The 13,074-nt window shown below is 37.0% G+C and overlaps 1 protein-coding gene across 3 annotated transcripts in view; it reads left to right on the forward strand.

Moving 5' to 3' along the window:
* Nucleotides 1–13,074, forward strand: part of LOC121864978 — a 56,751-nt gene that overhangs the window by 22,114 nt on the left and 21,563 nt on the right. For all 3 annotated transcript variants that reach the window (XM_042364217.1, XM_042364214.1, XM_042364215.1), the window contains 5 exons: nt 2,318–2,400; nt 2,852–2,956; nt 6,549–6,727; nt 8,617–8,759; nt 9,716–9,820. In XM_042364217.1, the coding sequence (XP_042220151.1) occupies nt 2,318–2,400; nt 2,852–2,956; nt 6,549–6,727; nt 8,617–8,759; nt 9,716–9,820 (615 nt within the window). The remainder of the gene's footprint in view (nt 1–2,317; nt 2,401–2,851; nt 2,957–6,548; nt 6,728–8,616; nt 8,760–9,715; nt 9,821–13,074) is intronic.

The following is a 13,074-nucleotide window of genomic DNA, read 5'->3' on the forward strand; positions in this document are numbered from 1 at the left end:
AATGAAAACGACTGAGGTCTTCCATGCCTAGCACAGTTATATACACTCGGTGTTCCTCTTTTATTTATTACAAAACGATGTAACAAGATTATCACCTCAGTTTCCAGTCACCTGAGGGTCTAGTCAGACAACACTTGCTCGCACCTTTCGTTTTGGTAATCAATGCCTCTACGTCCATATTGGAGCTCTTGTGTTGTGAATTAATTACTGTAGAGCCATGAGGTCTTAGTTGTTTGTTCTAGTGTTAAAGTACATTTTGTCTCAAGAGTGTATAAATTTCCTAAACTTCTCAGTGGTTTGTTTGCTGGAAAGTTGTTAGTAGGGCCACTGTTACCTGGTGCAGTGGCCCTTGCTTTGCAGCATGTAACTCGGCTTATACATTTTATTACTAGTTTCAGGATCTAACCTGATGATTTTAAGAGGTTATTTCAGCTCCATGGAGGAAGATGTTTTGGATGGAATTTACAACAGGTTCCCACTTGGTAGTTCACACTGTGTATCCCGTCTTGGGAGTGGTCACTTGCACATAATTGAGCTTCTTGTGGTATTTGTGAGGTTAAGTTTATGTTTCTCAAAAATGTGTATAACATATCCTCTCCCTCTCCTATATATGAATGTTCAAACAAAAAATTAGTAGTTTTCAGGGTAAGAAAGCATTCACATCTTGGATGAGGTAACCTAATTTACTTTAAATCAAGTATATTCATGCATGCCTCAGTAGCATGTAACTCCCAGGTAGGGCAGTCAAGATAACCAGGAACCAAGCCTGTGTCAGTGTACAGTAGAGATTGCAAAATGTAGAGGGACAGGATTGAGGAGAAGGCCTGGTCACAGATTGACCATAGGTCAAGGTGTGTGAGTGGCAGTCACATGGTGGAAAGGTTGTAAGGTGAAGCTCAGTAACATTATCCTAGGGGTTATTTGGCCTCTATAAGTGTTTACAGATGCTCTAGAGGTGGCCTGCTTCCCTCTGCCCTACCTTCCATGATTATGCCTTTAATTCCTTCCTTTATCAATATGGGTGTGGTAAAAAGTGGCTTCTGTTTTAAGGGTTGTTGGTTTGTGCCTAAGACATCCTTAGTTCACCCAGTAGTGAATGGTTGGGTACCAAACTTTTAGAGCTGGGGGGAGTGTAGGTGTTTGAGAGCAGTGGACTAATTCCCCCCTTAACGTTCTTGTTAGGTTCCTGAAAACCACAACTTTAAGTGAAACGACATTAAGTGAAAACCATTTTACCATAGACACAATGATATAAAGAGAGGTTATGTTCCTTGGGTACATTTCTGGTCAAAATTTTCTCACAATTTGCCACAAATGTTTTTACTTTCAGCACTATCACCTTCTTGTTTTAAAGTTTCAAATAAATTTAGTGATTTTGTCTGTATGGAGAGCAATGAATATGGAAAGTTTTCTTGATGTTGATCCTCAGTCTACATGTTCAGCATTCTTTCCATGTACTCCATAATGCCACTTCTGTTACGAGTTAACTTTGTAGCAGATAATGGAGTAACACTTTTAGCACATGATTTGATATTTTCTGCATTCCCATAAATTGTTTTTACCTACAGTTTAAGCTGCAAACCAACAGCTCTTGCTATGTCCACAGCTCACTGTCCTTCAAATCTCTTTACCACATCTAATTTAATTTCTAATGTAACACTTTTCCTCTTCTTTCTGTGACCCCAACCAGTAGTGGTGCATAATGTATGCTTAGCACTCATTGTTCTAGGGCTCAAATAAATTTATAATTGGATTTGAGTGAATGTTGAAGGAGGATCAACCAACCACCGAATAATAACAAACAAATATTGCGTCCACGCTGGTCGCTTCCGCAGCCAGCTGTTTCACAATCAGGTGCTGATTATCTCCGTATTGATTGTTTTTAAATTGTCATACTTTTATAATTTTCGTACTTTTTTTTTTCAACAACACTGATTTAAATGACTTTAATGGGGGGATTGGTGTACTGGCCACACTGCCTATTGGCCACAATGTGTACAAAAAAAATTCTTTACTGTCTACAGTATGCTATATCCCCATTGTTTCTTAATGGGTTGGACCTTTGGGAGCCACTTTCACTTTGTGCATTAGCACTTCATTGGTACTATTTTTTTCTGTAATTAATTCCTACATACAGTATTTTCTTAACACTGAGCAGTTGTCTTTCTCTGTTCAGTCACTTTTAGAGCATTTTAGCATTAGGGGTGAAGTCTCACCTTCTCAGTGGTCACATTATGTACTATTGATGAGCAACATATTTAAATATAAATGATACAGGTACATGTATTTCACAAACACATTTTTTTTTTTTGTACAGGTAAAACTCAGTCCTCGGAAAACCAGTCAACAACAAATAATGAAGCTGAGCAGATTACATCCAGTGTGGGAACATCAAGTAAGGTAAGCCCCCCGTCCTTTTTTGTGGTGTGACTGGTAATTCATGTGTAAATCTAAACTGTACATTCTAGCCTGCATTTCACTTGATTCTGGCCACCTTGCACCAAAACAGGAAAGACCTTGTAATTTAGAAAAATTTGGACATTATAAAAGAGATCTGGAAGAGTTGATAATATAAAATTTGAAGGTGGTTGTTAATAAAAGCATAGTGAGTGAGGAGATGATTAGCAGGGATGAGTGTTTCAAGTATTTGGAAGAGGGGGGGAATGGTTGCTGAGTTTGGAAAACATTTAAAGATAGTGAAGTGGCAAGAACTCCGAGGAACATTGTGTGGCGTAACAGTATAGGTTGTAAATGTGGTCTTGTTTTTTAATTAAATTTTCAATATGTACAAACAGCTTCCTCATATTTTGTTCTGAATACTAATTAATTTTTTATTTTTTCCTTTTGTCAGGGGTTGAGTGACACAGGGCTACCAATTGATAAGAAGGATGACAGTGATGAAGAAATGGTACCTTGCCCTCTCTGTCAAAACTTCTTCCCTGTACAGAAGATTGAGGTAAATATTGTTATTGGCATTCCACATTATTACGCACAAGTTTTCTAATTACAGTTTCTCCTTTTATATATACAGTTGAGTCTGGATTTACGCAGCTTTGATTTATGCGTTTTGTCATTTACGCGGTGCCTTGCCAGAATTAAAATGCTTGATTTACATGGGAAGCGGCGCGGGCAGGGTGCACACAAGGTCGTCCAGTCATCAAAACATTACCGAGTTCTTCACCCGCCACCCACCACAGCTGGCCCCAAGTCAGTGATAGTGAAAGTGAGGATATGGACTTTGAGGGGTTTGACAAAGAGGTCCTGCAAGCCTCTGTGGTGGATAGTGATACAATTGATACAAGTAATACAGGTGAGGGCCAATAATCTGCCCTCTGCCTTGGAACCAACCCCCCATCCCCGTGTGCCCAGCCATCTTTTCTACTAATGTAAGTGATAAAAAACCTAATATTATTGATATTTCTCTCAGTTATTAATTGTGTGTGCATACCATCATAAAATTAAGATGTTATTTTGACTACAAGGTACGTATTGTGTTGGAAAAAGTGGAGTTTGGGGGGTTATCCCAGTTTCTATTTCAATTAATCCCATATGTTCTGTTATTTCATTTACTTTTTTCTTGTTTTACGCGGTACTCCGCGGGTTCAATTGACCGCGTAAATGAAGACCCAACTGTAATAAGAATCATTCATGGGTATAGTAATTTGAATTTTTTCTGGTGATCATCCTCACATTAGGCAGCTCTTGTAATCCAGGGCAGTTTACTATGGGCGTTTTGGTCTTGAATAAGCTTCCATTGTGTCATCCAGGGTTATATCTGTTAATTGATTTTATGTATCACTCACCATTTCCTCCCTATTACACCATTGGCATCAGGGACTGCAAGTATTATTATAAAGTTGTGCCCAGTCAGCACTCAACATTTTGTATACAGTATTGCCTATATCTGTTATTGGCCAAAATTAAGTGCACATGTAAAAATTAACCATACCAAATTTCTGCTCTGTTTAAAACTGTGGTCTTACACCTTTGGTGGTAGGCCATTGCGACCAGTCACCCAAAATTACACGTACTTTCCTTTGGAGATTCTGGCCACAATCTCAAGGATTATAGCTCCGCACCTTGAATTTTATTTCCTTTTTCAATGTAAAGTACAAAAAGAGAAAATGGTTATTATTAGATATGTGAATGTCCATAATTCACCCATAGGTTCACACATCCTCTCACATGGCACACAACTCATGGAAGTGGGAAATACATTATGCAACCACTGTCTAGCTATGTTGAGCTCACCCATACACAGTTTTATATATATATATATATATATATATATATATATATATATATATATATATATATATATATATATATATATATATATATATATATATATATATATATATATATATATATATATATATATATATATATATATATATATATATATATATATATATATATATATATATATATATATATATATATATATATATATATATATATATATATATATATATATATATATACATACATATATATACATACATACATACATACATACATACAGTAGTACCCTGATTTACGTGTCAATTGAACCCACGGGGTACCGCGGAAAGTGAAAACCGCGTAAAGTGAACAACAGAACATATGGGATTAATTCCAATAGAGACTGGCCCGACCCCCAAACTCCACTTTTTCCGACAATACCTATGTTGTAGTAAAAATAACTTCTTAATTTTATGATGGTATGCACACACAATTAATATTTAAGAGAAATACAGTCGCCAGGTTAATGTCCATTCAAATAATGGACTAACTCCCTCTTCCAAGCTCACTATTTGGGTGAAAACACAACATTTTAACGTTTAGTAATAAATAATAACTCGGACTAAAGTTAGTATAATATAATTGACATTTCTGGATTCCTTGCAGGTCAGGGAATATTTTGAATGTAAACTTCATATATTTTGCACAAACGATGAAATATTTGCTTTGTGTAAACCAAATTATTACATTAGATCTAAAATATGTATGTCTAATGCAAAATTCATGATGTTTATATTCAAAATGATCATCATATTGTAAGAATTCCAGCAATGTAAATTATATTCTGGCCGGGTAATTTGTATGAATTTTATGAGCTAAAACAAATATTTTCAGTAAATAAAAAAAAATACTTCACCCAGACACTATCTGTCAATCAAAATACCCCACCTCCGGCTCACCCCCTCTTCCCACGCTCGCTGGGTCCCTCCCTCCCTCCCTCCCTCCCTACCGCCCACCTTCCCTCCCTACCAGAGAAATGTTTGGGTGAAAACACTAGATTTTAAGGTATATTAATAAATAATACCTCAGACTAAAGTCAGGATGATATAATTGACATTGCTGGATTCCTTGCAAGACCAGGTTATTTTGAATATACACGTCATATATTTTGCACAAAAGATAACATATTTGCTCTGTGTAAACAAAATTCTTACATTAGTTCTAAAATTTGTATGTCTAATGCAAAATCCATGATGTTTATATTCAAAATGATCATCATATTGTAAGAATTCCAGCAATGTAAATTATATTCTGGCCGGGTAATTTGTATGAATTTTATGAGCTAAATAAAAAAAAATTTATACTTCACCCGCGTATATGAGTAGATGCACCGCGTAAAGTGGGAATTCCGGTTCTGGCGGGGTACCGCGTAAATGTAGAAACGCGTAAACGAGAACCGCGTAAAGCGGGGTATTACTGTACAGTCGACCCTCGTTAAAACGGACTAATAGGGGGGGGAAGGGTGTCCGTTTTAGCCGATTGTCCGAATTAACCGATTTAGGGGTTAATATTGCATTATACAGCTATGTGTATGTTTATTTGAGTGCCCCGTCATAGGAGTCCGTTTTTTCTCACTTCAGGACGCTCAAGTCGTCCGTTTTCGCTTAATCTTAGAGTGCACCAGTGACTGTTATTCCTTAGTAGTGACAGAATTTGATATTGCAACTGGGGTTGCAATTGTTCAGGCAACTTAGGTATGTCTGATTACAGTTGGAATATTCAAGATCCATTGTGAGTGATGTTTAAAGCTTCAACTGTCTTTATGGTTGGAAAAACTTGTCAAGTCTGTCAGTCTGAATGGCATGTGTGAGGCCTTGTGTTTGTACAACTGCTAAATATATAATGTTATGGTAATTATCAGAAACACACATAGGCATGACTAGGTTTATTACAAAGTGATGAAAATTATACGATCAATACTGTACAGTGGGTAGTCCACAAAACATGTAGTCATGTCTCTTTATTTGAGTGTTCCGTCATAGGAGTCCGTTTTCTCTCACTTCAGGACGCCTGAGTCGTCCGTTTTCTCTTAATCTTAGTGTGCACCAGAGACTGTTATTCCTTAGAAGTGACACAGAATTTGAAATTGCAACCCCAATTGCAACTGGGATAATCCCAGAACCAGAAATTTGATACGGACAGTTCAGATTTCGTCCGATTTATCAGAAATCTGGATTAAAGGGGTCCGAATTAACGAAGGTCGACTGTATACAGTATATGTGTGTGTGTGTGCACTATACCAGTGGTCTTTGTTGTGTCCTCAGGTTCATGCTTCAGATTGCTCAGACTTAGTAGACAACCCAGAGACTCCACAACCAAAAGAAGTCAACAAGAAAGGGAAGCGAAAGCGTCTTCAGAATAAACAGCCAGCACCAGACATCAATATTGAACAAGAGTCAGAAGAGACAAAAACATCAGACATGACTACATCAGGTGAAGCAAGGTGAGTCTAGAATGTGTGTATATATACCGTATATTTATTTATTTTTTAATGAAGGAAAAACACAATTATGTTTATATTCCAAAGTTTTTAATTGATTGTTTATTTCTTTATAATTCTCAGGACATAATACAGTACATACAGTGGATTTGCGATAATTCGGGAAATAGAAATTCCCTGTGTACTTAAATTCGCAGGTACCTCTATTACTACTATTTTTTTTTCTGTCAAAAAATCATAATTTGCTACTGAGTGCCGGCTGCTGCAATGTTTATTTACATAGGATTCAAAAAGTTGTGTAAATAACATTTCAGTTATCTAATGTGAAAGAAAATTTAATATAAATATCATTCCAATGCTCTTTATGTTACCGTAGAATCACACTTATCCAGCACCTAGGAGGATTGAAAGGTACCGGATAGAGTTTTTCCGGTTAGCTGATACAGTATTCACTCTTAGGATCCCCAATAAAACATAACAATGCACAGTACTACAGGCTGACTTTGCAAATTTTTGTCTCAGAAAAATTTACTTCTTTAACACTTATTCCACTCTTTATAAATGATGTGGCTTAGAAATATAGAAATTATAATATAAAAATATAAAATAAGAAAAATGAAGTGCATATGTGGGAGGTGAATGTGTTAAGGCGGTGGGTTACTGGGCTCCCTCCCGATGTGGCGTAACGGTATACACACAGCCAGTGCAGCAGCCACACACCTGTGAGTCAGTTGGTTGACTGCCTGAACTGTGTCTCATCACTCCGAGGATGTTTTGAGTGTGGAAGGATCTATTTTTTGTACATAAAATATGTGCTATTATATTTTATGATGTTGTGTCTCGATTTTACTGTTTATCATAGCAATAAATATGGTCGCTCATCCCCATTCTGTGCAGTATTTTGGAAGAATTTTTGTTTTTATTATTATTACGTATTTCAATTTGGTGTCAGTTAGTTAAATCTACCGGTTGCCCGGATACCGGATAACTGGAATTCTACTGTACGGTCCTTAGAAATGACGAAAAGGCAATAAGAAACTGTTAGGGAAGTCGGGCAGCTGGCTGGCTGGACTCAACGGAAATTCCCTGATGCATAACTTCTTGATAACAACGGTATATAATTTCACCATAATTCTCATATTATTTAGGTACATTTGGTGCCTGGATGATAATAAAAATTATCTTAATATAATCAATTTTGCTGAGAAAAAATCCCACACCTAACTCCAGCGTCGTATTGGTGTAATGCTGTCACCCAGAGGATGATTATGAGAAGCTGTTTATGTAATACTGAACTACTTTTTTATACAATATATGTGTTACTGTTTTCTTTTGATGTACAGTACAGTATTATGTGTGATATTTAGTGCTTATTAAAAGCAGTTTTGGAACATTTCATAAGTATTTTTTTGCCTCTGTAACTTAACTAATTATTTCTGTTTAAATCAATTAAACTATGAGTCTCAATTTAATAATAATTCATGATGTCTTCTGATACCTGACCAGAAAATTATCATGACTCCACTCTACCCATTATCAGTTGTAAGGGAAATCCATTTATATGGTATGATTTCAGTCCTAAGCTACAATACTGTACCCTATACTTTGTAAAACTGATTTTACTCAACATAATTTTATATGATATTTTGTCAATAGAATTTCTTTAAAATATGAATGTAATAACTTTACTCTTTTCTGGTTTTACAGTATTTTAAGATGCATTTTTATGGTTTGAGTTCATATTTCATTGCCATTGACTTCCCTTGATGTCAGTGACAGATCCCAGCCATGGACTGATTACAATCTGATAAAATGCACATATCATATCTAGAACAATGAAATCAGTGGCATAGTCTTGATATAATTTTAACTGCAGTTCATGTTTATTTTAGGTCCTCAGCTGGGCATGAAAAGTGTACATTCTGCAAAAAGTTGTTCAAGGAAGGTGACGACTTTTTAAACCATGTGAATTCGTGCAAAAGTATGGAGGCTATTCAACACAACATTGTTTCTCCCACTACTTCCAAGAGTCCAGGTAAAACCATTGCGTGTTTGGTCAGTTGTAAGTCTAATGGGCCCCGGTCTTATTTGCCGTACCCTAAACTAAGTACATACTAGGACTGGGGACCATTAGGAGAAAACTACAGGGGTCAGTATTCTTTAGAGAAGGAGTGAGAGGGTTGAGAAGAAGAAAAATCTGAAATACAGATTGTAAAGATTTTTTTTATTTTTGTTTACAATAATAAAACTCCATTGAATGTTTCAGGATCATTTTCTTCTGTAATATAGGATAAGAGGAGGGGTTTATTGAAAGCTGTTGAACATTGAAATATATTGTTTAAAATCCTCTATATCTTGCTGAGTTGTAATCAGATCTGTGTGCTGATGTCCCCTCTAGTGCTTCTCAACAGTCAATGACTCATCATTAGAAGACCAAAGTTAAACCAAATAGACAATGTGGAAAACTATATGTGAGAAGAATCTAGAGATGTATATAGCCGTGTGTGTGTGTGTGGGGAGGGGTGTTTGTGTTGTGTTTGAGAGAGAGAGAATATACCTCAGAATATTGCATGGGCCTATCTGATGTATGGTAGGAGTGTGAGCTTTTTTAATATAACAACACTCAAACTTAGATTGGGTCTTGGAATTATAGTGACCTCCTTTTTGCATACCATAAGTTTTGTTGCGCTCCATGTTATATTATCATCATCATCAACATCACTGTTTTTTGGCCATTTTCCATACTTACATTGATTAGCTGCAATTACAGTACCTGATGGCTTGGCAAGTTTTACAGCTGGGTACCCTCCCTATTGCTTTATAAACATACATTCTAGTAGATAATTCTGGAAGTACTGAAGATTGATATACAGTACTGTACTTAATTGTTCGTTTAGTATCGGAGGTGGCCTTATGCATCCAGTTGCATTTATGGATAAAGCTGATGGTACAGTAGTAATCTTATACATTATTTCTTTTTTCCACTGACAGGGTTTAAAAGTGTGAGGCCAAAAGTTGGTGCAGATTCTCCCATAAGAGTGGTGGGTGGGTCTACACCTGTTGTTAAAACTGGGAATCTGTTTGATCGCCTCGAAGGTAAGAGGCTTCACCCTTCTCCTTCTTAACTTTATATGGAGTTAATTGATAGTTTTACATAAGATTATATTCTGGAACTGTTGTCCAGGTGAATATTAAATAGTGAACTGTATTATTATTATTATTATTATTATTATTATTATTATTATTATTATTATTATCTAGTACAGTAGTGTATAACAAATGTATGAAAGAGAGAGGACTATAAAACCCCTAATCAATGAAGTGAAAGTTTTTATTTAATCTCTCATCTTGGCGGTTTAACACTCGTACAGACCTTGAGTGTTGGTGCAGCTGCAAGGTAATGATATGGGCAGGTGCTAATGGATGTGGCATGGCTTTTAATTTTGACTACTATTTTTTAAAGCTCTCCTCCTCCTCCCCCTCCCCCTCCTCCTCCTCCTTCCTCTTCTTCTTCTTCTTCTTCTTCTTCTTCTTCTTCTTCTTCTTCTTCTTCTTCTTCTTCTTTTTATAATGTGTACAACTTAACAGTACAGTGATATCTCCATTAGCCAGAACAATTGGTGTAGAGCACTTCCGGGAATGAGTGATTTCCGGATAACTAGACGACTCTCTCAAAGCGGGAAAAATATCACTCATCCCCGGAATTTTCCGTGTAATGGAAAATTTTTCTCAGACTTTCCAGAAATTACCCATTACATCATCTCTCGTACCTAGGGAAAATATCCTCCATTCCTAGAATCTTCCGGGTACCGGAAAAATTTTCTTGGAATTTCCAGAAAATGCGCCTGATTCTCATCTCTCAAACCCAGAAAAAACTTCCCCATCCCCAGAATTTTCTGGGTATCAGGAAAATTTTCTCAGAAAATTCTGGCTTTGGGAACGATTTTCCGAGAAAATTTCAATTCCGGCTATTGGGGAGTTCCGGGTTTGAGGAATTCCGGCTAACGGAGATTTTAATGTACTTCAGTACTATTTTTTAAACAAGCGTTCACCGATTTATTCCCACTTCTCTTCATTTGTTAGGTGTTTCTTGTATCAAGAGTTGAGGAAGGTGAAAAAAAAATTTTTTTTACTGTGCTGCACTGTGTACTAATAAAATATTAACCTATAGTCATGATGCACAAGTTCTTCTTTATTCATCCAGAACTATTTTTCATTAAGTATTAGGTTATGAAAGCTTTTCAGCAATTAAGGGAGAATTGGATTAGGGTATCCTCTGTAGTCTTTTGTTCCTGGAATCTGACAATAGTTCTACTTAGTAAATAACTGTGTATGTCTAGTCATTATCTTTATAACTGTGTCTATATATCTTTTTTTTATCAGTATTCTTTAAGATTTTTTCCCACTTATCACTCGTTGGCTGCGCACGCACACACACACCTATACTATTGTAAGAAGTGTGTTGTGTTCTGTTATGGTTCTTTCCATTTGCAACAAGATCCCAGATCTGGTTTATATCTGTCACTTCATATAAACCAGCATCATCATATTCTTCTCACTTAAGAATCACCATTTCCTTGATCCAGAGGAATTATACATGCTCTTGGCCTTGTGGACAGCTGACAAAAAAATTGGCACCTTTATGATGTTATACAATATGACATACCAGACCAAGAATTGTCAACAACACTCATGAGTTATGGTGTACGAGGTCTGTCCAAAAAGAAACCAAACTTTTTAAATAGTGCGCCAACGAGCCGGCGCAGCATGCTCGCGACGGGAGCGTTGTATAGCCGTGACCTTGTCCTTTAGTCTAACACTAGCCACATCACGCCACGTCAATTAGTCATCGAGTTATACGCGCCAGAGTGAACGTGTGTTTAGTGCACTTGGCAATTTGTTGCAAGTTGAACAATGAAGGATTTTGAAGAGCAACGTGTTTGCATGAAATTCTTTTTCAAATTGGGAAAAACTTTTAAGGAAACTTTTCAAGTGTTGCAACAGGCTTATGGGGAGGATTGTTTGAGCCGTACGCAAAGACACGTGTGGTACCAGCGTTTCAAAAGGGAAGAACATCCACCGAAGACGATCCCAACTCTGGACGTCAGAGTCGCTCAAATGTGGAGGTGATGTTGATCGTCTTTAATGATTGGAAGGGTGTCGTGCATCATGAGTTTGTTCCACGTGGTCAGACAGTCAATAAAGAGTTTTACTTGGAGGTCCTGAAGCGCTTGAGGGAGGCAGTGCGAAGGAAGAGGCCTGAGGCGTGGACAAACAAGACCTGGGTGCTGCACCATGACAGTGTACTTGCTCACGCTTCGCTCCTTATCTGTGACTCTTTGGTGAAGCATGAGACGACTATCGTCCCCCAGCCTCCCTACTCTCCGGATTTAGCCCCTGCGGACTTTTTTTTTTGTTCCCAAAGTTGAAATCCACCCTGAAAGGTCGCCGATTTCAGACAATAGAAGGGATAGAAGAAAATTCGCTACGAGACCTGCGCACCATCCCTCAAAAAGCGTTCCAGAACTGGAAAAAACGTTGGGAGCGGTGTATCAACAGTGGAGGGGAGTACTTTGAAGGAGACAAGTCTGATTAAGTTGTAAGTAAAGCAATAAAAAAAAAATTTAATTTGGTTTCTTTTTGGACAGACCTCGTATGTTGATAGTACTGCCTCAGTGATTGATCGTTGCGAATACCATCAGACCCAGGGGTGCAGAATTTTTTTTTTCTGTACATTCTTTGCCATCTATTTAATCACTGTTCCACTTCCCATCATCATCAATTCAAAGGTGATTCCATCCAGTCCTATTGCTTTACTATTTTTGAGCCTACTTACAGCCAGTCATAAATCATGTTCCCTTATTATTATTGTAATTATTTTGAGTTTAGTTTTTTACTTTGACACAATTAAATCCACTCTGTCTTAAGTAGGATAATTTCATAATTTTTTATATTACAGTTACTGTAGTAGCTGTTCAAAATGTTCTCCCTAGCCCCCTTTACTTACTTTATCCAGAACAACTGCTTTGTGCTCTTAAAAGTCTTAATTTTGTGATAATTATTTCCCCATCTCTCAATTACTTCATTCAGTTGTTGAGATCAGTTACAAGGTGTTTATACTTGACCAGCCACCTCAAATCCCCATCACCCTTTGCACAGTTGAGACATTTGGCTCTTGCTATGACGTCTCAAACAGTTAGATGTTCTCTTTGTGATGTTAAGACCAAGGTACTTATCTAGATCTTTATGTTGTGCTGTCAATCCAAGTTTTTCAATTAATTGAGGAGTCGATTCCATAACTTAACATCTCCCTCCACTGAGAACAAAATCCAGTGACTAGATCAATTCTT

This window comes from Homarus americanus, unplaced genomic scaffold (genome assembly GCF_018991925.1).
Source record: "Homarus americanus isolate GMGI-L3 unplaced genomic scaffold, GMGI_Hamer_2.0 scaffold2539, whole genome shotgun sequence".
Classification (NCBI taxonomy): Eukaryota; Metazoa; Arthropoda; class Malacostraca; order Decapoda; family Nephropidae; genus Homarus; species Homarus americanus.